General features: G+C 42.3%; 1 protein-coding gene across 7 annotated transcripts in view; it reads right to left on the bottom strand.

Moving 5' to 3' along the window:
• Positions 1-485: 485 nt before the first annotated feature.
• Positions 486-25,301, bottom strand: part of PAG1 (phosphoprotein membrane anchor with glycosphingolipid microdomains 1) — a 117,052-nt gene continuing 92,236 nt past the window's right edge. For all 7 annotated transcript variants that reach the window (XM_054193220.1, XM_054193223.1, XM_054193221.1 and 4 more), the window contains 6 exons: positions 23,928-24,139; positions 21,395-21,446; positions 20,758-20,854; positions 16,430-17,028; positions 11,830-11,889; positions 486-9,922 (listed from right to left, as the gene is read on the bottom strand). In XM_054193220.1, coding sequence (XP_054049195.1) covers positions 9,572-9,922; positions 11,830-11,889; positions 16,430-17,028; positions 20,758-20,854; positions 21,395-21,446; positions 23,928-24,052 — 1,284 coding nt within the window. In that variant the 5' untranslated portion in view covers positions 24,053-24,139 and the 3' untranslated portion in view covers positions 486-9,571. The remainder of the gene's footprint in view (positions 9,923-11,829; positions 11,890-16,429; positions 17,029-20,757; positions 20,855-21,394; positions 21,447-23,927; positions 24,140-25,301) is intronic.

Below are 25,301 nucleotides of genomic sequence, written 5' to 3'. Positions count from 1 at the left end.
TGGCTGTGGAGCGTTACCTGGACAGCATCTTTTGCAAAGAAAAAGGAACTGAATGCCGTGGGAATTTCAGAAGATAATCCATAAGGCTGGTAATTGCAGCTCTTTAAAAATGCGGAAAGCTGCGCAACTTTCAAAGGCTCAAATCCGATATTGTTACCTGCATTAAAGGGCATAGTGCCCCTATATTCATGGGAATTTCTGCTTTAGTCTGGAGACAACTTAAAATTGGTGCTGTTGCGTGCATGCTTGAGTCTTGACAGGATTGTGGCTTTGGGAGGAGTAACCTGCTTTATAACACAAAGAAGACGTAATAGTTCTTGTCAGATAATGAAATCAGCACAAAATGCCTGGAGCAAACAAAATTCTATCAAATACTGCAGATTTTAGGATCTGCACAGGAGGAAGTGACTACAAGGACTGAGTAAAATATTTGCTAAGAAAACAACAAAAAGAGGCACAGATTAAAAAACCCCAAAAGACAATCCTTATTTATTGTGTTTTATTCTGTCTGGCTATTGAATTTATATATAGATTTCAATCCAATGAATTTTGCCAGGAGTTTTGAATTAAACTCATTTCATTGCAACATAATATGTTTCCCATTTGACATGATTTACATGGATTTCCAATAAATTCAAAAGTTATTTGCAAATATATTAACCAGAGAAAATGGCAGAGCCTCTTTTAAAAGCTTTCAGAGAGTATAGTACAGAATCTTAAGATTTTTTTCTGCATATAAACAAGTAAATATTAGGATACTACTGTACATAAATAAAACCTGTATTTTATATTATTGACCTATGTTCTTACTTTTAGATAACTGCCTCATATGTTTATGTAGCATTTTTTCCCCTGAAATATTTACATAAAACTTGTCTACATTTACAGTAAATAACCATAATTACCTACTGTGCTTTCAGCAGCCAAAAGCTGAATTGGCTAGAAACATCAGATGAAGATTCTTGGAACAATGGTTTGACTAAATTACGTCAACTCATGTATACTACTACAAAATGCTGAGAGGAATTTTGCGGCATTTATCAATTTACAAAATGCAACTTAGTGTTGGATCTGAACTGCTCTAACAGAGCAGACTGCAATTACAGTCAAGCTACAATTTATGGAACATACATTCTGCAAAACTACAGTATTTCAGTGTCTGCAGTGGTGTTAATAAAACTATATTGATTTCAAACAGGTAGCAAGCCAAATAACCCATCATGTAGCAAACAAGCCTCAGCTAGTGCCATCTCGGAAGTCTGCATGCACCGACTCCAGGTTTATGTAGTATACTCATTTCTTCGAACTGCTCTCACTGCCTACAGATCGGAACTACGCTGTGTATTTAACTGTATCCAGGCTAAGGTGGCCAAACCCAGTTCTAATCCTCTCTTTTCCGAAGCTCATACTGCTTTAAGGATGTTTTGCAGTTCTGCGTCAGTGACGAGAGGATCAAATGGTTGTCCAGAAAACATAGTTTGTTGCTAGAATATTCTGCAAGAAGACATTGCTGGAAAACCATTCCAGTAATAAATATTTTTTCCATTTTAAAACAATGGATAAAATAAATGAAAGTGTCTGTAATTACAAGTATTTATCCACTATGTTCTAAGAATGCAGTGTTCCATATACAAAGCAATTTTATGCAGAAGCTCCTATAGCACCCAATTTACTGAGGCATGACTTTAATAATAGCTATTAGAGATAATTATCCATATACCAGACTATTTTTTGTTGTTCCTATGGAAGTCATATCAATTCACTAACATAAAAGAAAGAAAATATATTTCACTGAAAATACAAACAAAAATACCTAGCACCAAACCAAACTTCTTCTAAACTCATAGGGTCCAATTCTGCACCCTTGTCTCATGCAAATAATTCTATTTAAATAAAGTAATACAGGTGTTTGTGTTGGTTTTTTTTTTTTTTGCTAAAAACCACCCGGGCAAGTCCGGATGTGCACATGGTACTTATATTAGTGCATCTACTTTTGTCCATTTTGGGTTTATGACGGAACAAAATCATGTATTTAGAATTTATTTACTCATTTCATTTCTGTTGATGTGGAGGCTTGATAAAAGATCAGCAAACTGCATCATGGTGGGGCAGAGAGGACTTGCCCCTGCCTCTTGGGGTATAGGGAATACTGAGAAGAATAAACAAATCCACCCGTCTCCTGTGAGATTCTTGGCAACTCATCCCTTAACTGTAACCTTTTCTACTGTAAAAATCTTTCTAAACAGGTAGTCTGTGACATGGGTGAAGTGCACATGAAATTTAACTATTGTTCCTTTTACCTTTCTCTTCCTAGCTGCTGCAGGGGGCTATACCTGCCTTGCCCCAACAGTAAATGCTCTTTTCTGGGTTTGCAGGTGGGCTCTTAGCACACTTTCATCTAGAAAAACTAGTCAGACTGAGGAGAGGCAGCTCTCATCCCCCTTCCTGAAGTTAAAGGTGTCAGGACTGTGAAGCAAAGGGCCATTCGTACATAGTCATCGCCACAGAGATGAGACAGGCCCAGCTGGAAATCATGAAGGTGGTATGTGTGGAACCTCAGGAGCCACCAGAATGATCCAGATACTCATTCAAACACTTGTCTGCTGGTAGGACGTTCTGAGGAAACTGTTCTCGAATAGCCTCAAAGATAAAGACCAAATTCCAGTATCTTCAGACGTGAGAAAGAAGGTTCATGTGCTCTTGGGTGTTTTTTTTACTAATACATTTAAACATTTTACCAGTTCACCTCTTACATACCTCTTTCCCTGTCAGTTGAGTGCTTGCAAGCTGCAGAACTTCTTGCCTAGAAAGAAAGTGAAGACATCCACAGAAGTCTGCAAGATAGGATGTGATTTCCCCAAGACATCTGACTTGAGTCCAGGCTCCTAAATCTCACAGGCACACTAAAAAGGTCTCATTTGGAAGTGTTATGTGATGCAGTTTCTGTGCCCTCTGGACAGTTGTCATATTTCATCAAGGACAAAAGAGATACTCAGATGGTGACGGCTGAACGTGGCGGGGAGGAGCACTTCCATAAATAAGAGGGTAGTCCAAATCCAACCTATGCTGAAAGTTAAAATATGAGAGTCTCTTTGTAGACATTAGGAAGTCAAAACATCAGCACTGTCTTTTTTTTAAGTAGTAAGATTTGTAAAGCTTAAAACTTCTTCCCCAATATTACAAGATGAAGATGACAAGAGTTGGTAACATTGTCTTGTAGTCAACGGGAGGCATTTTGAAGTCTCAAGTGAAGCATTTTGAAGTCAAGTGATACTTACATACTTTGTAAATCATCTAAGCAGATTGTTGCATCATTATAAACTGTAAGAAATAACACAGCTGCCCTCTAAACTGAACAAAGAATCTCATTTTATATTTTCCATAACAAACATATGCTAGTTAAAATTAGACAATGAATTTGCAGAGACAGAAACCTTGTCAGACTGTGCTATTATAACAATAAATGAACATCGCAGATGAATGTGTATGGCAAGAGAGTACCACATACAGTAGACAAGTTGCTGCGCAGTAACAGTGAGCATCTTTTACCTTTTTAGAAACATCTTTATGTTTAGGCACTTTGCTATCATGTTTGCAGTGACTGTCCTTCTGGCCACTTTGAAATCGAAGACCTCCAGAAACAAAACTGTAAATTTTATGTTGTCTATAGACTGGGCGCAGGCCAATGGGTATATAATGCAAAGATAATCCATGCATTTGCTATGGAAATTGGGGTGCTGGAGTTAGCTCTGTGAGCAGGTCAGACCAAGTAGAGCATTAAATTGTTCTAGTGATTCTGTTTACAACACCTGAGCTGGATCATTTAGAGTTAGCTTAAATATATCTACATTGTGTAGACAGTCGCTGACCTTTGGATTACACGTCAGTTACTTACATGTAAGTCACTTGTAAGTAACTTACAAGTAAGTGTTGTCAATTAATCAATGGGAACCTTGTATTACAAATAAGCTTTCATCTTTCTGCTGCCCACAGGGAAAGAGCAGTGTCTAGTGTATGTGGTACCCTAATGCACTCCTGGGAAATTACCACATAGACATTAATTTAATACTTTTGTTGTTTAATACTTTTTGTAAGCCTGGGATCTTTCATACTGACCCAGCCAAGGGGGTTCTCTCTCTTTGAAGAAAGGGAACCCCGTGTTTTATCTCTGTGATGTTCCATCCGTAGCATTTATCTTTAGCATAATCCTCAACATAAGTTGCTAGCCAGCAAGGGATATAAAAATACTTTTTTTGAGGTTTGGTTGGTTTTCTTTTAGGCTAAGATATGCACTATCAATGTCTTTAGCCACGACCATCCTAAAAAGAGATGCTAGAAATCAACTTCAGCACCAGGGTATGAAATGGTATTAACAGCAATTTTGCATCCCTGCAGGAAGAGACCTGCCCTCGAAAGTCTTCAGCACACCACCACAGGAGCATCTGTCAGTCTGAGCATCTTTCTGCGTTCTCCTGTTTTGCAGTAGACTACACACACCGAGTTACTTGTGAGGCACATAATAGCCTTACTCAGGCATGTTCCAACCTAAATAGTTACCGCTCGTCTGAAATAACTGGTAATTTGCCTAACAGCAGAAGTCCCTCATTGGAGTGTGGCCCAAATTAAAATGTTTGTGGAAGAAACAGATTTCTTACAGTCATATTGCAAACAAATGTATATGCACAATAGGACAGAGAAAAACGTCCTCGAGCTGGGCTCTATGATGTTTCCAATCCCACGGTGCACACGAGAGTCATGTCTCTTAACTGCTTTCAAGGCAAGGTCTGAATGGCTGCCTTTAAACCTGTGGCCCAACCTAGGCTTGTTAGGCGTGACGACTCCAGTCTGGTGTGGGATGAACAAGAGACAGGGCAGCACTGTCAGCCTTTTGTAGTCAGAGTAACACAGTTAACGCTAAGTTCTGGGAAGCAGACAATACTAGAGAGAGCACTCTGTGTCACAGCTTTACACATCAGCTTTCAGAAAGCACATTGAAACCATTTATCCAGCATCTTATAAAAGCACCATTGACAGGTTGGAAGCACCACATATACAGAATTGTGATCAAGACAGCGGACAGGAGCTGTTCAGGGAGCCAAGGAGAAGCACACAGCCCAGAAGAATCCCTGCAGGATGGATTCCCTGAAGGCACGAGAGAGACGAGGGCTTAGAGAACGAGGCAGCTGGTCCTCAGCCACTTGGTGCTCTGGGGATGGTCCAGCTCTGGGTGACTCACGAATATGAATCCCCACACCTACTCATCCCTCACCTCATGAATCCTGCTACGTGTAAGCAAGCCTGCAATTGATAATAATAGAAAGAGTGAAGCAACTAATTGTTCACAGTTGACATGGACAAAGACCACCACCTCCCTGAATGCTCACTGTTGAAAAACTTAGGTTCTTCAAAAGAAGCCTGATAATTCTTATTGCAAAGCTTAGTCATCATAGCTACATTACTGGGCTTTTTAGAGGATGTTTGTGAGAGACTATTGCTATTGTAGGGCTAATTGAGGTCCAGTACATTTAACGTGTCTCTATAAAGCTGTTTCCAACTTAGGCAAGTAAATGTTGGGGTTGTCCCTTTGTACTTTTGAGTTAAACGCAGTATGGAGAGGAGTATGGAAGTACTAGCTACTTAGTAAAAAAGGCACTATAACTGATCTAATCGTGGTAATTAGGTACACGCCTGTGCTACAGATACCTGTAAAAAATCAGTTTCTCTGTGAGTGAGAAGGCAATTCTGCACTCATCATGGTAGAAAGGGGTGACTGGTTTATGTATGGGGTTAGCACTGGTTTAGGTTTGTGGTGAGAACAACTCCCACAGGAGACACAGGTACATGGCAGAGACATGCAAACTGCATTTCCTATTTCTACCGGTTCCCAGAAGGAAATCAGAAGAGACCTTTTCACTAGTGCAGTTACACACACATTACAGCTTGTCTTGGCCTTACTGTGCCAATTTCCTGGGAGATCTTGTTATATAGTTGTGCTAAAAAATGGAGGCAAAGAAATAGACTGTGAAGCTTCCCCAGGAAAGATCATCAGGTAACAAATACTTCATTTTGGATGCCGAGATTTTATTTGGGGATATGGTGAAAGAGGAAAAAATAACAATGAAGAGACAAGCAGAAGAGACTCCCTTTTCTTTACAGTCAGATTAATCTATTTGGGGATTACTGTTGGAAAAATCTTTCTATCCGATATATTAGTGAAAAGGAAGAATTGGCAACAGACGTAAAGGAGCAGATCTTAGTTCTGGGAAGAGGGAACTAAACAGAAGCTTGATTCTCTGTCAAGAGATGTAATTATTCACTTAAGAACCTTGGACTGCATTCTGAAACAATTTTTTTTAGCATGAAACTATGTAACAGAGATTGGAGGGGAGTTATGGACTGCCCTGGCATCCTTGTTCAGGAGGGTAATTCCTTTTCGCAGCCCTCAAGAGTCCAATATGCAGGGTCTCAACAGCTGAGGGCCAGTACACATCCCGCAAGCAGCAATCCAAATGCTGAACTCCTTCCCCACCAGGCTGAGGGTCTGGTGGACAATGAAAAGGTTGTGACCAGCCTGAGAGTCATTTAAACTGGCCAGCACTACAGAACTGCGACGTAGTATCAGCTCCTGATTCGAGGCTGTATGAAGCAGGTTAAAAATAGAAACAAAAGGAAAAAAGAGAGAGGGAGGGATTTCACTGGGGAAAAGGGAAGTCTGGGGGCCTCAAGGAGCAGCTGTCAGAATGGGGGAAAGAAAGGAAGGAAGGAGCTGAGTCTCCTGTCCCTTCCTCCAAACCAACATTCTTGATCCTGCTCTGAAAGACCGCAAAGAGCGACCGGGCAGCTCTCCTCCTTCCCTTGACTTGCTGATCTCGACGGGGGCACTTCTAGAGTGATGTCTGATTTTCTTCTTTTGCACCGTAAAATTTTACAGTCACAAGTTCAGTTTTATTCTTTGCTATTGTTAACTGGCATTATCTCTTATCTTTAAACTGGTCTTGAAATTGAATCTGGTCAACCTGAAAAACCTCATGTTGCTACTGTTTCTCCAGAAGCAGTCATCCATGTAACGAGTAAGACAATCCTTAAGGGATAACTGCATCTTGAGAGGTGTTTGGGGATTTCAGGAGTTGAGGTATGCCTGCCACTAAGTTGCAGGAGTCAGACTGAGGACCACATTTATAAACCCGACCCCTAAGCAAGAAACAGCAAACACATAGTTAAAGACTTCAGAAGTTCTCCAGACTTAGCACAACAGATCTTCTGAAACATGGTGCAACTTATCTTTGGCCTCAAAGAGTGTGAAGTAGAAGGAGAGAACAGTCAAAGGCGAAATTCATGAATTCACATTCAAGGGAACAGAAATGGAAATGTTTTTTGAGGGAAAAACTCCAGAAAGGAAGACCGAAGTCAGCTTTAAAAAGCGCTGCAATGAAGTGGAAGCAAAGGGTTTGCTGCGGCTGTGGAAGCATGGCAGCAAGATCAAGAACAAGATGGATGTAGACTGGTCTGAACTGCTGCTCCTCAAAGGAAGGGAGTCACAGATCAAGTGTGGGGCACTTTCGCATGAGGTCAGGATCCATGAAGTTTGAATCCCCCTGCGGGTGGAGTTTGACTGCACACTTGCACTGCTCCTCAGAGCTGTACTACTTGCAGGCGAAGCCCATAAATCAGTACGCTTTTTTCAGTTACAAAATTATTTCTAATAGATCTGTGTAACCACATCTGTGTTTGCTCTTTATAGTACCAAGTAATGTTAAGCGCTGGCCAGTGATGTAAGAACTCCTCAGTCTGGCGTATCAGAACCCAGTACCAACTGAGCTGAAACTAAATCTGTTTTGGCTACTGTAGAATAAGCCAACCTCAGTTTATGTACTGTTTATTTTGAATTAAAAATAAACTACTCTTCAAGCACGTGCCAGATACCATGTATGTGAATGTTTTTGATTGTTTCCAAGTTTGGACTATAATTTATACTTGTGTCCAAATTACATGTGTATGCTTATATACATGGGGATGTATGCACATGCGTACAAATGTGTATCACACAATGCCAGTTCTCCACCGTTGGACTGTTCTTGTACTATTGCACTATTCATTGGACTATTCTTGAAGAAAACAAAAGTATCAACCCAGTACCTACTTATTTCATCCAAGCACTGTACTTTGTTTTTAACAGTAACAGAATAACTTGGTATCTTTGAAAAGCCAGTGGCTTTCAAACTGCTTGTCAGAGCCCTAAGAAGTTCTTGGTCGCCCTCCTGCTCCTTTTGGCAGAGGAACAAGGAGGACCAGTAGCAATCCCAGACTGAAGCCCACTGTCTCTTCTGCTTCTTGTTTGCCCGTTGGCAGTGTTCTTTTTACACAGTCTCCATTATTTTGAGCTTAAAAACAGCAAGGCATGTTCCACAGCCCTGCTCAAGAAGACCAAAAAACCCCAAACCAACAAACCAATTGTTCATTTACATACTTATGAAATAGGAAAAAAATTTAAAGGAGAACCAAATAAAGCCCAAACAAAGAATGGGATTCGTCCTGTTACGTAAACCAGTAAATTAATCTACAAAAACTTTGAAGAGGAAAAATATGTTGTAAAAATAAAAAATATCACCCACTCAACACAGTACATAAATTTTCCTATATAATAAACTAGACAAACATATTAAAATATTCGAAGTTTAAAAAAAGGGCAAAATTCTTCAAAAAATGACTCAACACTATTAAGGTTAGACTAAACATTATGCCAGTGCATTCATTTGCATAACTTTCTGCAACATGACAATTGTCTGGTGTGTGTATGTGTAGGTCTATGTATGCACATGAGGGGAACAGAGCAAGAACGCTGAGGGTGTCATTTGCCATTTTAAAGCAGTATTTCACAAATAATCAAACAAAAACCCTACAAATACCAGTACACATCTCAAATATTGCAAGTCACATTCTACAGCCCTTGACGTTAAAAAAAAAGAAAAAGCTGACAGAATTAATTCAAGTACATTTGGAGTAGGTCCCTTGTGAAGTACTGTTGCACTTTAGTTGCAATGGATGTGGGCAGAGCTCCCCAAAAAGATGGAGGTGAGCACGCCTTCTCCAGCCCTGCAAAGTGAGTCTGAGTCGAGGTACGATGATCCGTGATTTGCTCAACGTTGTGGGTGCTCAAACTTGAATGAAAAATGATGCTTGAAGAACACTTTGAAGCAAATGACATAAAATAATCTCTTAATATCAAAAGCTAGCTTTGTGTAAAGGCAGTCTTTTTGGTATGTATTCCTATTGGGACGACAAGCATGGCACTCCTTCCCATATTCTGGTTGTCTTGGTGCTAACAGTTAAGAAGCCTTTACGTTGTCCTGGTCGTCATTCTGACTGACTTGACCTACCCTTCCCCGTGAGCCTCCATCCGCCACCGAGAATAACCTAGTGAGTATCACACCCTGGCTGAAACGTACGCTGCTTCTTCGCAACTTTTGTTCTCTACTTAGCTTTGTTCCTCAAAAGGAGAAGCACTTCCCCTCTCCATTGTTTCACATGTTCCTTGGAAAATACCAGCGGAGAAATCTGCCTGCCGGAGTGGTTAAAGTCTGGTGAATTCCCTGTGGTGCTGCAAGTCCCCTATGCTCTCATAGTCATTCTCTCCTGAAAGAGCAGCGTGGTTTGTGTTAGGCACAGACAAGGTCCTGTCTTCTTCTTGGCTCACAGACTGGATAGCTTCGTAGTCAGGCTCCAGCTCCCCGTTTGGTCTGTCTGCTGACTGAGGCACAGTGGTAGTATTTAGGGTGTTTTCAAAGTCCTTCACACTTGCATAGAGGCCGCTGCAAATAGACGGGGACCTCTGGGATGCAATTTCTTGAATACAGGTGTAAGGAGAATCCAGTGCCTTCATGGCCTGCCCCGGCTTACTCACCGACGAGTACATGGCTGAGATCTAGGAAAAGGAGATACCTGCTGAGCATTTAAGTATGGCATAAAGCTTGTGTGCCACTTTGTACCCCTTCCACTCAAGAAAAGTTACTCGAGAAAAGACAGGATCTTCTAATTAAACACATATGCTTTCTTACAAAAAACCATGTCTTTCTGACATGCATTTATAAATTGATTTTCTTTCAAAAAAGAATGCTTTATAAAAGGAGTTTATAAATGTAAAAATTCTTTGAACATAAATCCCCCGCAGGCAAATTTGACCCGTGACAAAAGGGAATGGCTTTGTGAGCAGGAGCTCTTGCAGGTTTTGCTGCGGTCCTGGAGCCAGCTTGGGCTCAATGGGGAGACAGGCGTCAAAGGGATGATCAGGTTTAGCTGCTGTAATGTAGGAGAAGGATGCTGTTTGATCCTTGGGGTTTTTAAAATTATTATTTTTAATGGCAGTGGCTACTTTTCTGCTTTTAGAGACATCCCAATAGGAGAGTAGTTACTTGTTTTATTTATAGGCAGGACCAAGTCACCAAGTCACGTGAAGAGAACATTAAAAATCAGGAGGTAAATTACCCACACCAGAAAATATCAAATAATCAGTGCCAATCTTGCGATGCGAGGCCTGTTGTGTTGACTGAACTCTGCCTAAAAAGAGGAGCTGCATCTCAGTCACAGCGTATCAGAACTGAAGGCTCAGCTTACTATAAAGACAAAAGAGGGAGCCGGAGTCTCCATCCTACCTCTAAAAATCCCCTCTGAGGAGGTGCTATGCTTAAACAAGTGTATGAAGGTGGCCCTCAATGAAGAGGAGAAGGAGAAGCCCACATCCACACACGTCCCCTCCGCTCAGGGCTCGCCGGGGCTGGTGCCGAGCACAGGGGGCCGCTCGTGACTCCCTTTTCCAGTCTGAGTGGATACTACCCCTTGCACAGGGCTGAAATTCCCTGCACTGCTTCTCTGGTACCTAATATTGCAATTGCACCATAGCTCTTCCGTTACATTTGAAGTCTTTCCCAAGCACGCAAGGCCACTCTGGATCTATATCAACCCAATTAAAATACTAGATTGGCATGAAAATGTCCATTGCCATTAAGCAACACTGACTGATGTAGATGAACCAAATTGCTTCTGTAAATTCTGTTTGGTTGTTGGCTTTTGGTTTTTTTTTTTAATAAAGAGAGACATCCAATCGCAGATGGCAATACGTGTTACTTTTTATTGATTTCAGCCAACCAACCAAACAGTGGCTTTTCTGCTCAGCCATACTCAACCCTTTCCAGCATTAAATTACGTGAACCCAGTTCAAGGATCGATTTATTCATTAATGACTGGGAGCGCTTCTCCCAGCAGAAAGCATTAGCTCACACAGCTCATTGCCAAGTTTGTGTTTACTTTTATGTCCGGGGAATGTATTTATAAATTGCACGGGTGTATTGGAGATGATCACAGGCAACCTTATTTCTATTTAACTTTTCTGTCTTTGTTTCAGTCTCCTCAATTTATTTGACTAACGGACATTTTAAGGGACAGTTTATGTTCTAGCACTTTTTTTGTGCTTCCATTTATTTCCCGGAGCCCCGAACACTTTGTTGCATGGGGAAGGTGGAGCATGTTTCAAAAGGCTGCTGATTAGCTCGTCAGCCAAATCAAGAAGCTGCCCTAACGATCAGTTAATTGTGGCCTCCCATTATTTTCTGACACCATTTTTTAACCTATTGGCCTGATACAGCCATGTGCTAGAATACTTCTGATTTTAGGAATGTGGTAGTACAAATTCTGTGCAGAGAACCTTTGGCTTTCATTTTCCCTTCAGACAAATTTCACCTTTCTTAGATCCTGCTTAGTCATGCAGAGCTTATGCTAATTTCTGCCTGAAAAAAGGTCTCTAGTTACTTATTGAATTTCAGGCAAGAAACCTACCTCATCTTCTGTAAGAGATGGATCTTCCTCTCGAGACTTGTAAGACATCGAACTAAGCCTCTGTAAAAAAGGAAGAAAGGAAGAAGGAAAAAAAAAGTCTCATTACCAGTCAACAGTGTGAAACCTATAATAAAACCCTCCCATTACAATCAATACGTTACATTTTATGGTCATTTGCTCACTAGTCCCATTTTACGTAGCTAATATCCCTAATACCCAGAGTACATCTCTGGAGATAACAGCCCTGAGGTTAGTAGAGCTTTTTAATGTATCTGCTCTTGTCCTGACCTGAAAAGGGTAAAAATGATATAATGGTTAAAACAAACTCTGCTTTGCTGTATCCCTGCCTTTACACTTCTAATGAAGCAAGAATGAGTCTGCAAAGGCTTCTGAACAATTAAAAGTCAGCTGCTGTGATGCACTAGTTGGCCTTCCATGTGATTTTCAGATATGCTTTTAGATGACAAAAGAACAGTACTCAACTGGCACCTTCCTGACGATTGTTATCCTTCATTCAGTGGTCATGGAAGTGCTGCAAGGGAGGTGCTGTGTCTTGCTCCCCCATGCAACGCAGCAGCTCTGCAGAGGTGCCACACAACTGCTGAGACCACCAACACGGAAAAGACCTGATGCAGCCCACCCTGAGATGGGCAGCTCGACCCTCAAAGCATCCGGCTGGATCTCGTTCACATAACAAAGTTACTAAAGGATGGAGGGCTTGGTTTGGTATCAGGTCTTAACTTCAAGCATGTAAAGCGTCATGTTGAAATTTGGTCATGAAACACGAGGGGAAAAGCATTTTGCTCTTATGAAAAATGTCTTAGGGCCTTTATGGCAACAAAGACCCTGTCTGCCTCACAGCGGCCGTGTGACTCCTCCCCGCCATGGGGCGAGAAGGTTGTGCTGGACTCCTGCTCCACAGTGATTCAGAGGGAGACTTCCAGCAGCGTTTGTAACGGGCCGTATTTTGGAGTTTCATGCAAATTCTCCACCTAAAATACTTCAGACTTCCTCCAGTGCAGACCAAGGTGGAGCAGTAGACCTATTTTTATCACAGTCAATCAAAAATTGCTTCCAGGCACATACTAGACACACAAGACTTTTTTTTCCACAGAGCCTCATTACAACAGATTTTTTCCTACTTCCATTTTTCTTGGTGTTTTTACTTCTGGTAAATACCAAGCTTCAAACCCCTGGGGCACATCTGATGAAGACCCTGACCCAAAGCGCACTGAAGTCCCCTTGCTGCTCCCCAAGGGGCTTCTCTCGCACCTAACAACCCCCTTGCTTCTTTCTCACCCGATGGAGAATATGCTCTTTAACTTGTGGTTTGTTTACTCACCAAAAAAATAAATATTAAAAAAGGGAAAAGGCAAAGTTCAAACGTATTTTGGCTCTTTATTAGATCTTTAGATCTGTTTCACTACAGCAGCTCAGTTTAGTCTTTCTTATTTGCAGGATATTTTTCGTGTTGAGGAGTAAGTTATTAATTTCATCCTCACACATTAAAACAAACACGTGCTTGCAGAACTCTTCTGTGAAGTTATTTTGTCATCAGCGTGCCTGTAAGCACTGCGTGGCAGGACCCCTTCTACAGTTTCCCACTCGAGTATTGACGAATACCCCAGGGTGTTAGCAATCCGGTTCTTGTTTCCCTGGGACCTAGCGTTCTTTCTTCTAAATGTGAAACCTGCACCATATCAATTTTGAAGGATATTGTCATCTTGGAAACTGAAAAAAAATACTTGCTCCTAAACATTTCGTACCTAGCAATATTATAAATTATTCTCGAAACCTCGACAGCAGCAAAACAAACAGCATGCGTCCCTACTTGCCTTCCACTTCCCTTTTGTTCTTTGACAGCATTTGATTTTTTGCTCTTTGGCTCAGCTGCTGCTCCTGACTCGGGTACCAGAACAAGACGACCATTCTCCTCTGGTGCATTTCTAAGAGATGCTTTGCCCATCCTCAGGCTGCCCAAATCTGAAATCAGATGGCAGCAGCCAAATGTACACAGAGAGAGCATTTCTACCACCAGCGCTCACTCTGGAAAGACCTGGGTGAAAAAGGAGATCCATGCTTCCTTTTTTTTTAATTAAAAAGGAAGAGCTAAAGAAAAGCTATTCTGCTTCTCCAGTTTTATTAGGAGAACTATGCCCAAGCTCTAATCACGGTGTCTTTCTTCACCAAAACCTTCCAAAGGATTTGGCTGGGTCATGGCCAACAACCAATTTAGATAATTAATTTTCACCCGTTTATCGCATGTCTGGCTCTTGAAAGGATCCTTTATCCTTTTCATACTGTTATGTACTAGAACCGTCTCTGGCTTGGTCCACCTAGTCCTCTCCCAAATGAGTGTGCTTCAGGAACTGCCAGGGGCTGGCGATCATTCTGGCCAGCCTCTTCTACAGGGTGGACACGGTCTGTTCTCTGTCTGTTGGCAGGTACAAGTGTCAGTAACACAAGCAGCCCCCTTCTTTGTGCCCTACTAAAGCAAAGCGTAATTGTAGCGAGAGAGACTTGGCGCAACTTAATGCCGAACCTCCCTCTTCATCAGGGTCAGGGCTGAAGGTTGAAAAGTTTGGGATAGGGATGTCATGTTAAGCAAGGCAGCTAAGGAGCCTCACAAGAGAGGAAGCGAAAAGAGACACCTATGGAGTCTGTTTAACTGAAAGAGTTATCAATATAACATACATTTCCATAAACTTCTTGGGTTTGGTTGCTACATTGGAAAAAAACAGGCATTGCTCTGCATTGTTTGAAGCAGCAAAACAGAGGGGAAAATTATCATCATCACAACAGAAAAACAATCCTGCAACCCCCTCCCCGCACAATGCCAACAATAATGACATTTATATATTCCATCAATTACCATTTCCAACTCTGCTGCAGCTGTAGCTCTCAAGGACAGGACAGGCGCACGCTTCCATGCATAATGCATGTACCTAGCAGCCAACGCGGGAATGATCTGATGCTGCGGAAAGCTTTAACTCGGGATGGCTTTAGCTCTGAATAAATTTTAATTAGACAAACACCTTTTTTTTTCTGGCACTTAGGGGACTGCATGTGTCATCTCTTGATTAATCCTTCAAAACCTGAACCATTTTAATCAATTCCCACTCCTTGCAGTCACTGGCACTATGTACACGGTGTGCTGGGGAGCTACAGAGCAGCAAACGCTCTTCCTTTGTATCGCTGCCTGGGAAATACAATGATTTTCTGCAAGTCTTTTCACACCTGGTAGGAAAAATGTCACTGTTACAGAAAGCTGTTTCGCTAAAAGTTTAATTAGAAATTACATATGGCCTGAATTTGGGAAGGGGGAGTGTTGGTGGATTATTGCTGACAATCACATCTTAATTTTTTACTTAACGAGCTCGTTATTTGTGAGAATGTGCACTGAAGAGTCCAGATGATAAACAATTTTTATATTATGAAGAGTCGTCAGTTCATTCATTTTGACTTTATTGTGCTTTATAGGTTACACGGTTAGGCAGTTATTTAACAAGGTATTTTTCTGCCCTTTGCCTGGATTACTGAAATATTTCAAATAAAAGAACAAGCAGAAACAAGTAACGACACCTCAGCTCTGCTATGACTTTTCAGGTAAATGTTTACATTAAAACGTCACATCGCATCTGAAGGGGTTTTTTTTTGAAATTTTCATCCATACCTAATATTACTTGATGACTCAGACACAAAAATTATATTAACCTGCTAAAATCACAGTTCATTCGCAATTAAAAATAAGCTATCTAAACTAGTTCTGAAAAATGCAAACTCAACGGTTTATGAAAACTCTGTGCAATGACGCGAAAGCATCCTTAAAATTAATTCTGGTGACAAGCTAAAAACGGGAAAATAACTTGTTGAAAATGTCATGCTATTTTTCAAGGAGTTCCACACTAACTTGTCCCTAGGCTGGGAGAAAGAACAAGCTGCTGAGAAAACATAACTTTTGGCCGTGATTTCAGCAGGCAGAAATCCATTACTCTGTTTATGTGGGACATACAGAATATGACAAATATAAAAGCCTACAGCTGCAATCTCTCTCTCTTTCTGTCCTTCTCCCCTACAGAGAGAGACGAGACGAGGGGCTTTGAACAGATGCCTAACACTTGCACAGCTAAATCAAGGTGTCCCAACAAAGGAGGCACATCTGAGGTTAGGGCACCCACCAAGAATGGGCCCTTCTTTTTGTAAATTGAGGTTTCATTAGCAAAAACGCAAGGGGGGGGATTCTGAACAAGATACAGACGCTGACAGAGATACTGGATACCTCTTTCAATAGCTTCCACAAGTGTAATACCGTTAAACGAAGAAGCAGAGGCCTCCTGTGCAATTTCTGCATAATATTTGGGGGAAACCTTATAAAGTGCATGCTGCAGCAATCCAAAATACAGGCTGCAATAGAGTGAGTACATGCCTATAATGCAAATTCTATACTGTACATTTTCATATTTCACAGTCTTGCATCACCTTGAGTGTTTGATGGGGTTTTTTGGCATTTTTTTGTTATTAAAAAACCCATCCTCTCTCACCCATATGTTCTCTATCATTATTTGGCTGTTTGACAAGGACAAGTATTTGCAGTATTTACCTTCTCTGGTTTACTTGCTCCTTCTGTCACTTCTTCTTCTTCCACTTCTTTTTCTTGCACATTTTCATTTTCATCAAGAAGTTTCATGGGTACTGGAGGGGGAAGCTCATCCTCTACATCTGGTGTGTTGTCAAGAGGGCTTTCTGAATTAGCACTTTGGCGACTTTTTTTATTTCGGTCAACAGATGCGTATTCTGCTGATTCAATTCTGCACTCAGGAATCTGATTCTGACCTTCAGAAACCATCAGCGAAGCCTTTGATTTGCTGTTACAGCTCCCTTCCATGCTGGCTACTGCTCCAACATCTTTAATTTCCTTCACAGTTTCATACAAGCAGTCTTCAACTATGTTCTCCTGAGAGGAACTGTCTTTCAAGACTTCGTAAGGCCCTTCCATTCCAAGACCTTGATCATTTTCTGCATTTCTAGCTGAGATGATGGTTTCCATGGTGGTGTTAGGCGGAATACTGGGTAATTCCCGGCTCTGGTGACATTTTATAGACTTTCCAAGACTATCCTGTGGATCTAGCAGATCAGAGACGGATGTCTGTACTTCTTCATAAGGCTGGATACAGGCAGTTGTGCTGTCCTCTGAGAGTACTAGAGAAAATTATAAATAAGTATTTAAAACAAATGCGTAACTATAAGGTCAATGCGATTTGGTACTCTCTACATCACTTTGGTTTTGCGTCTCATTGAAAATTATAAACAATACGAATGCCCATAAGTGTCTAGTGGTCATCATGCTTTTTGTTTATCACAGAATCATCAGAATGGCAGGGGTTGGAAGGGACCTCTGGAGGTCATCTAGTCCAACCCCCCTGCCAGAGCAGGGTCACCTACAGCAGGTTGGGGAGGAACACATCCAGGCAGATTTTGAATGTCTCCAGAGACGGAGACTCCATCACCTCTCAGGGCAGCCTGTTCCAGTGCTTTGCCACCCTCAAAGTAAAGAAGTTCCTCCTCATGTTTAGGTGGAACTTCCTATGCTCAAGTTTGTGCCCATTACCTCTTGTCCTGTCCCCGGGCACCACTGAAAAGAGCCTGGCCCCATCCTCCTGACACCCACCCTTTAAGTATTTATAAGCATTGATAAGATCCCCCCTCAGTCTTCTTTTTTCCAAACTGAAGAGACCCAAATCCCTCAGCCTTTCTTCATAAGAGAGGTGTTCCAGTCCCCTAATCGTCTTTGTAGCCTCGAGGTTTCAGTTACAGAGATTTCTGCGCTCTACTGTTAAAATATCTTTCTCACAACACCTTAAATACTCTGTGCACCCCCAAGTCACATTATATAGCAACAGCATTCACAGTGAGAACAAGGGATGCGTGGGTAGGTGCAGGTGTGTGTTGATGTTCAGCTGTACTCGGTTATACTGAATGCTTACAGGCTGCTCAGTACTCTCAGATGGGCGACGCTGGTGGGAGGCCTTGAACCAAGTGCCTTTAAAAACAGCCTTGTTACATTTTCTTTCCTCTTTCCATTTCCCTGTCCTTTGGAATCAAAAAGGAGAGTGTTCTTGCTTCGTCCCTACCCAGCCCTCACCTCGTTTTAACATGCCGGCCAAATTCTTGTCTGAATCGCACCTCGCTCAGCCCTGCCGCAGTCAGCCTCACTGCAGGCTACGCCAGAAGCTCCTTGCTGGGAGGCTATGCCATACTTCTCTTAGTCTCGCAGCACATAATGTAGGTTGACAACCTACTAACGAGCCAGCCATATGCACAAAAGAGAAGACTAGACTTCAGAAAGTAGTGTTAGGCAGAACATGTTGTTTTCAGGCCCAGAAGCGGGTCACGTATCAGTGTCTCTAGAGGGGACTGAAATGTATGGGACTTCTCATTGTAAAGTGCACCCATATGACATTTGCCTGCATTCAGGGATGTATACATGGGCACATACAGGCATGTTTCAGGTAGTATATCGTATGTAACTTTATGTGACACCATTTCTTTGAAAAATCACTTCTGAATAGCTTTACTTTTCTTAGTTCCTATGGTACTCTCTCAGCAAAATCAACCCATTCTTCCATTTTTTTCTGTGTGTTTGACATGATGACATAAAGCGTTGCCGAAGCAATCACTACCCTCGATTTGGTCGTTGTCATGGACGTCTCTTTCTCCTGTGCTCAGGGCATGCAGACTCCTGCAGTCAGCACCCCGAGGGAGCCTTTCCCTGACAGCAAAACTCAGGATGGACCTGGAGGTGTGAGTTGGTAATCCCTGCCTGAATGGGAGACGGGAGGAGAAGAAAAGGAAAACATCCTTCTCCATTCACTTGGCTCCTGCATAAAACTGGGGAGGAATAGATGGAATAGGAGGAAGTGCCCTATTGAAGTGTCCTAGGACTCGAGGTGTCCTAGTCACTACCCAGGATGCCTGCAGACTTCCTGAGGAACATCAGGAACCAGCCTGGAGAAGCTGGAACATGTTTTCACCTTCTGGTGCTTGCTCTCAGGGATTTCTGTGCTGTGCAGAGCACCGCCACAGGCCCCAGAGAGCACCCACCCCATTCCGCCTTGGGGAGGGATAATCAAAAGTGATGAGAGCTCACAGTTCCATCTGCTGTGGTTATGGGTAGTGACACAGAAGGGGTTGGTGTAGATAAGGGGTTGGCACAGATAAACACAATGCTGGCAGGCTGGGTAAAGGAAAAAAACCACCGCCATTTGATGGTGCTGCTTCCATAGCCCTGCCCCTGCTCAAAAGACTAGCAGAAACAGCACAAGACAGAACTATTAACAAAAAGAACGCCCAAAGTATAAATAAGAAATTAAAGCACATTGGTGCCTGCTATTCAGAAGGGTTGTTGTGCAGAGTGTAAGCTGAGTAATATCAGACAGTATCTGCTGGTTGACAGCGCGCCTTTTAGTAGTAGCTTTGACAGCTGTGCGTATGGTGACTTGTGGCAAAGAGAAATGCTTCCCTTATGAAGGGATTTGCGCATCGAGTCCCTTCGTGACCCACATGCCTACATGCGCAACAAGCCCACGGACGGGAGCAGCGATTACCTGCAAAAAAAAAGTTTAAAAATCCCTTTGGATACTTGTCTCTGAGGGGTAAATATTGAGCAGCTTAGCCTCTGGCCGCACAGTGAGATGAGGAGGTAGGCGATGAGGAGAGCAGCCCATGGTGTTGGTGTGGAGACAACAGTTGGCTCCTGGCGGCTCTGAGCTGAGACTGAGTTTATTTTTAGGTGCAGCTGAGTAAGATATTTTCCAGTGATACTTCACTGTGAATCATTTTGAGCATTCAGCAAAGCAAAGATTAAGGAAAATAAAGGAAGCCTATTTATGTTGCCTGTTTTCTAAAATACAAAAATACAAGCGACAGCCTCACACATCATGGGACTGATCCAAAGCTGTAGTCCCCGGAGGAGGACCTGAAATATTTCCACAGCCTCCAGGAGTGAAGCTCCAAGGTACAACTGCATCTTCTGGTCACATCCCAACTCGGTAGCTGGCCGAGATTAGGGAACGCCGCAGTCTTTTCCTGTACCTAAATGGGGCCTACAGGAAAGATGAGGAAGGACTCTTTATCAGGGAGTGGTGCAATAGGATGAGGGGTAACGGTTTTAAACTAAAAGAGGGGAGATTTAGATTAGATATTAAAAAGAAATTCTTTACTGTGAGGGTGGTGACACCCTGGAACAGGCTACTGAGGGAAGCTATGGATACCATTCCTGGAAGTGTCCAAGACCAGGCTGGATGGGGCTTTGAGCAACCTGGTCTAATGGGAGGTGTCCCTGCCCATGGCAGGGGGGTTGGAACTAGATGAGCATTAAGGTCCTTTCTAACCCAAACCATTCTATGATTCTGTGGCCTGGTCAATCTGCAGGTGTAGCTTGGTGGCCCAGAGGAGGACCTTAGCACCTTCCCAGTGTTGGCTGGTGGGGAGAACTGGGAGCCGGGGTGCAGGGCTGTGCCAAAGAACACCCGGCAGGGAAGTGGAGATGCAGCCTAAAACGCCAACATCTCCATGGGATGGGCTACTGACTGCCGAGCAAGGCAAACGTGCTTACTGCTTTTTTTAACTTGATCATTAAGTTTGGTGCGAATGATGTCCTGTGCGAAGAGGACTAACTGCCCTCCAGAGAGCTGCGTGCCTGACCACCGCCCTGGGATGCGGCAGCTGATCTGGCGTCAGACCTCCAGAGATGAGCAGAGGGGAACGCAGGGTGTTCAGACAAATGGCGTGACTGCGTGCTTGGAAAGCCAATGACGGCTAGAAACCTCCGACTCGAGGGACCACCACTGTGCAGGTAATGCGGGAGCTGTGAGCAAGGGGTCGGCGCCGCTGGTTCACCCCCCTGCTCCCAGGGGCTGCAGTGCTCACCCTCGCCATTGCTGAGTGCCCCGTTCTGGTCGCTGCTCGGAGGGGGCTCTGTAGCCGAACTTGTGATGGAGTGGCTGAACACCTCCTTGTCGGAAGGCTGCAACACAAATTAGTGAGATCTAATCACTGTTGGATCAGAATAAACATTTGCATAAATAGATAGGCGATGAATTCCATTCTGCTCTCGGGAGCTCTGACTCACTGGTATTATTGGCAGAAGAGTCAAACCGTGACAGCTATATTCAAAGATTTAGGTGCCTGTGTTTACAGAAGTTAAAACAAATAAATACAAATATGCCCAGAGTGATCTCCCTTCCAACCTTTATGGTAATAGACATATACCATGGCCATGACCCGTGAGAAGACAGCAGCTGACAAAGGGGACACCGCGCTGCAAAGGGAGTGAAAGAAAGGCAGGAGATCTGCAGTACAAGGGTGGCAGGAAGAGCACTGAGAAAGTGCAGATTATCGGGGTCTACACAAGTTCTCCTCTTCTTCCTATTCTGCTGCTTTTAAAGTTTCCTTTGCGCAGCCATCTCCAAATTCCTGAGCTATTTTCCAATCTGCGGTATTTTGCAAGGAGCTTGGTACAAACCAACCACAAGACAGACACAAGCTGCCAGAAATAAATACTTACCACATTCATCAGATTTTCATGATCTCCGTTCTGATGTTTGGCCTTCTTTTCCCTTAATGAAAAAGACGTATGAACTGTTACTACAGATTATGCTAATATACAAATGCCAGTCATTAATAGGCCTTACACACCTGCAGGGAACAGAACTGTGATTCAGAATAATATTGAAAATAGAATAACTGAAAATTATTACAGGGACTGGTATGACCTCTGTGTACAGTCACCACCGAGGCAGGGTGGTGATAAACATACCTGAAGAGGTACAACAAACACACACGAACCCTTGTCTCCGTCAGTGTGAGATCACAGTAAGGAGTAACTGATGATAATAAAAATACTATTGTCCTCAACTTATTCATATCTGAAATGCTCAGAGATATATGATGAAATACATGTTTTGGTGACAGACTACCCGGAGAGTTCCTTAAACTGCGTCAGTAACAGGTGTTCATCCTATGAAGAATTAAGCCCCACAAAATACAGCCTACTCCCACTCAGGATGCTAAATATAATTAATAGTAAGCATGAGCAGTTTAAGAAGGCCTACAAATTTCATAGCAGCAGAGGCCTTCATTTTAAAATGAATCCTGCTTCACCGGGTACTTCACAGGACTCAAAGTATGGATCACGTTTCCAGTTTTTACCATTTTGGAAATACAGCTCGTACTCTGAAATACTGTAATAAACTACGAGCTTACTATAATAATAGTCCTTCCCCTAGACGAAAGGGCAAGTAAAAAGGTGAGAAAACTTTGACAATATGAAATCCGTGCTTCTTCTAAAGTCTGCGATGCAGCGCACTTCCTACACTAGCAACTGTTAAAATTCTGCCTAATTAGGAAATAAGAAAACAGAGCTAAGTAAGGCTGCACCAATGCAGAGAAGGGTTAAAGTTTACAAATACTTAATTTCCTCTCTGGAAGTTTTTCTGACTCTGACATTTCAGAAAGAACAGATTTTGTTCAGTTTTCCGTGTCCTCAACCATTTTTGAAGAGTAAGCTAGGAAGAAATTTTACATAATTGCATTTATGCATAAACAACCTGCCCTACAGAATGACCTGAAATGAAAAGATACTGCATCCAGACTAGCAACACAAGAATTTATTTAAAAGCATCACCAGACACTTTCTGACAATGTAGCTTTGTAATGGCAAAGACGTATTCAGTGGTTGGAGTCTGTTTTAAAAACACCTTGCTAGAGATGTTTCAAGGACTGGAGTGTTACGAGACAAAACATAGAATCATAGAACCATAGAATCGCCTAGGTTGGAAGGGACCTTTCAGATCATCATCTAGTCCAACCGTCAACCTAACTCTGACAAAAACCATCTGGCATGTTTGTGGGCTTAAGGATTTTTAAAATAGCTTTTATGCTTTTAAATAAATAAAAAAATACATATTTCTACTATTTTTACACAGGTATCACAGGAAACTGATGAATAGGAAGATGCTGACATGTCACCTAACAGCTTAAAAAGGCGTTTCTCCTGAAACACATGAAATTACAAGTTCCAACTTATGCTTTTTAGCGTTCCAACTAACTTTGGGGGTCTGGTCTTGCCCACAGCATTTTTTTTGCAATGTGAGCATTGGAGAAATCCTGCTGAAAACCAGGGCCTTCCACTGTAGACACATCTTATGCCAGTGTAGTGTATTTTATGTCCGCAGAACTTCCTCGATGCCCACAGCGCTGAACAGATGCAAGAACATGCTCCTACAGGCATAGGGGCCCAAACCAAAGATTTTGCTGCTGTACTGAGTTATGGATAGGTGTTTTTTGAGTTATGTGTTATAGGTGTTTCTTCTGCCTTACGCTTGGCTGATTGAACTGTGCTGCTCCTCATAGTGAAGGACCTGACTGGTCTGAGCTGGTGGAAGGGTGCCCTGGACTGAGGGCAAGCTGCCCAGCTCCCCTGTGCAACCAGCGGGGCTCAGCTTATGTGCCATGAAGCGGCCTTGAAATGTGAATAAATCAAGTCGGTAGAAGTGCCTGTGTTGGTGAAATTGAACCCTCTTATGGAGAAGAAAGTAAGCATAAGGTATGAGTACAAGACATTGATTAGTATCACTGATTCTTACTCATTTTGGCTTGAACAGCAGGATCAATTCCCTGGTTTTCAGGAATGGCCAAAGCTAAGCTGACGTATATAGAAATTGTTTTCCTTTCCTTTTTACCTAAACATTTTTGGTCCTGTTTGGCCCACTTTTCTCAGTTTGAGGTTAGTGGTGTGATCTGCTCACAGCCAGTGTCCCCCGCGCTCCAGGCTTCAGCTGAGGAGCAAGCACCTAGCAAACAAACACAAGTGTTTTTCCTTCACAGCAAAAGAAAAAAATAATAAATTTTAGATTTTAGAATGAACAGAACTGTGCAAATTCAAGTTTGCTCTGAAAGCAGAATTTGTACTGTACTTTTTTTATTTGTGTGCCTAAGTCCTCAGTATTTCTTGCTAACTAGTTATTAGCAAAGCTATTTCAATCCCCACTCTACTTGACTGAAGAACCATTGCTGCCTGCTGAGCTCCTGAGCCTTACCTGTTGCAGCTGGAGCAGAGGAAGATGAGGAAGGTGAGGAACAAGAGCGTTGTCATGGCTGCCAAACTTCCCCACAGGACAACGTGGACCTGGCCGCTGCCTACGAAACCACCCTCTGGCCCCATGGTACTGGCAGGAGCTGGCGTCACTTGGGGATGAAGAGGTTATTCCTTGGAGAAGGCTGGCATCTGTGCTGCGTGCACCTTCTGTTTCTGCAAAAAGAAAAACCACCATGAGAGGTGAATATAAATTTTGAAGAGAATGAATCTGACAACTACAAATCTGTCAGGATAGATTCTCAAATCCAGATCTGGCAAAAAACCAGTTTCCAGTACCAGCCAGCCAGCCAAAGAGATTTTCAGCTACATTTCTGACGGTGACATAGAACAAACCTTGTCAAATGTTAATGCAAGCTGTTACCGATCTACAATCTCAACACAAAGAAAATGTAGCTCAGTATCTGTGTACTTGTGTTTTGAGGAAAAAGTTTATAAATCCACTTTGAGGCACAGAGTAGTCTGGTTTGCAGTGATATTTGTTAACTGCATTGAAAAGTGAGCTTTCCAAACCAACTTCTGCAAGGTTAGGAAGCCAAAACCAGAGATGCAGGAGACGTTTACCTCCCTCCCTCTCAACGTCTCCTGCCTCCACATGATTCGGTGATTAAAGTACAGTGACAAAAAAGGTAGGTAAATCTTTGAAAGTAATACCACAAAACCCTTTCTCGCAGCAGATCAGATCTAATATCATTTCTTTGTGAAACGCTTATTTTCTTAATAGCATGTCTGGAGAGTAATACTACTGAACTTTCTTTTTTTGCTTCTCCCCACCTGAGTCTAAGAAAACAACTCATGAGAAAAGTAGACAGAGTGGTTTTTAAGAACTTGAATAAACACAACTTCGGCTACAGCACAGCAGCCCCTGGAGAAACATCCCGGGGAAACGGCATTTACAATAGATCAGTTTTGGTATTCAATATATTCTAAAATTTTATACGTATTTTTGATGTAATACATTGTTGACATGGCAAAATTAAAAAGAAGTCTTTCATTCTGCACTGCTGAAGATATCAAGTTCTCCATAATTTAGGGATAGGTTACGCAGAGTCTATTTACAGACTTTCAGCCAGACTTCAAGATTGATAAGCACTGAAATGGAATACAATAGCTAAGAAATGAGCAGTCATCTTTTGGGAACAAAAACGTAGCAGAAAAATAAGACTGAATAATGTCTAAAGCCACTAAGACTTACTTTAATTTTATACATATATTTTCACATATATATTTTTATATATGAAATATGTATGTACGTATTTATTTTTTTTCTTTGCAGCAGAAGCACACTTTGAAATAGCAAATTAAATGAGGTACTAAT

This window comes from Rissa tridactyla, chromosome 2, assembly GCF_028500815.1.
Source record: "Rissa tridactyla isolate bRisTri1 chromosome 2, bRisTri1.patW.cur.20221130, whole genome shotgun sequence".
Classification (NCBI taxonomy): domain Eukaryota; kingdom Metazoa; phylum Chordata; class Aves; order Charadriiformes; family Laridae; genus Rissa; species Rissa tridactyla.
Note: the sequence above shows the minus strand (reverse complement) of the source record. Positions and strands in the feature narration are given on the sequence as shown.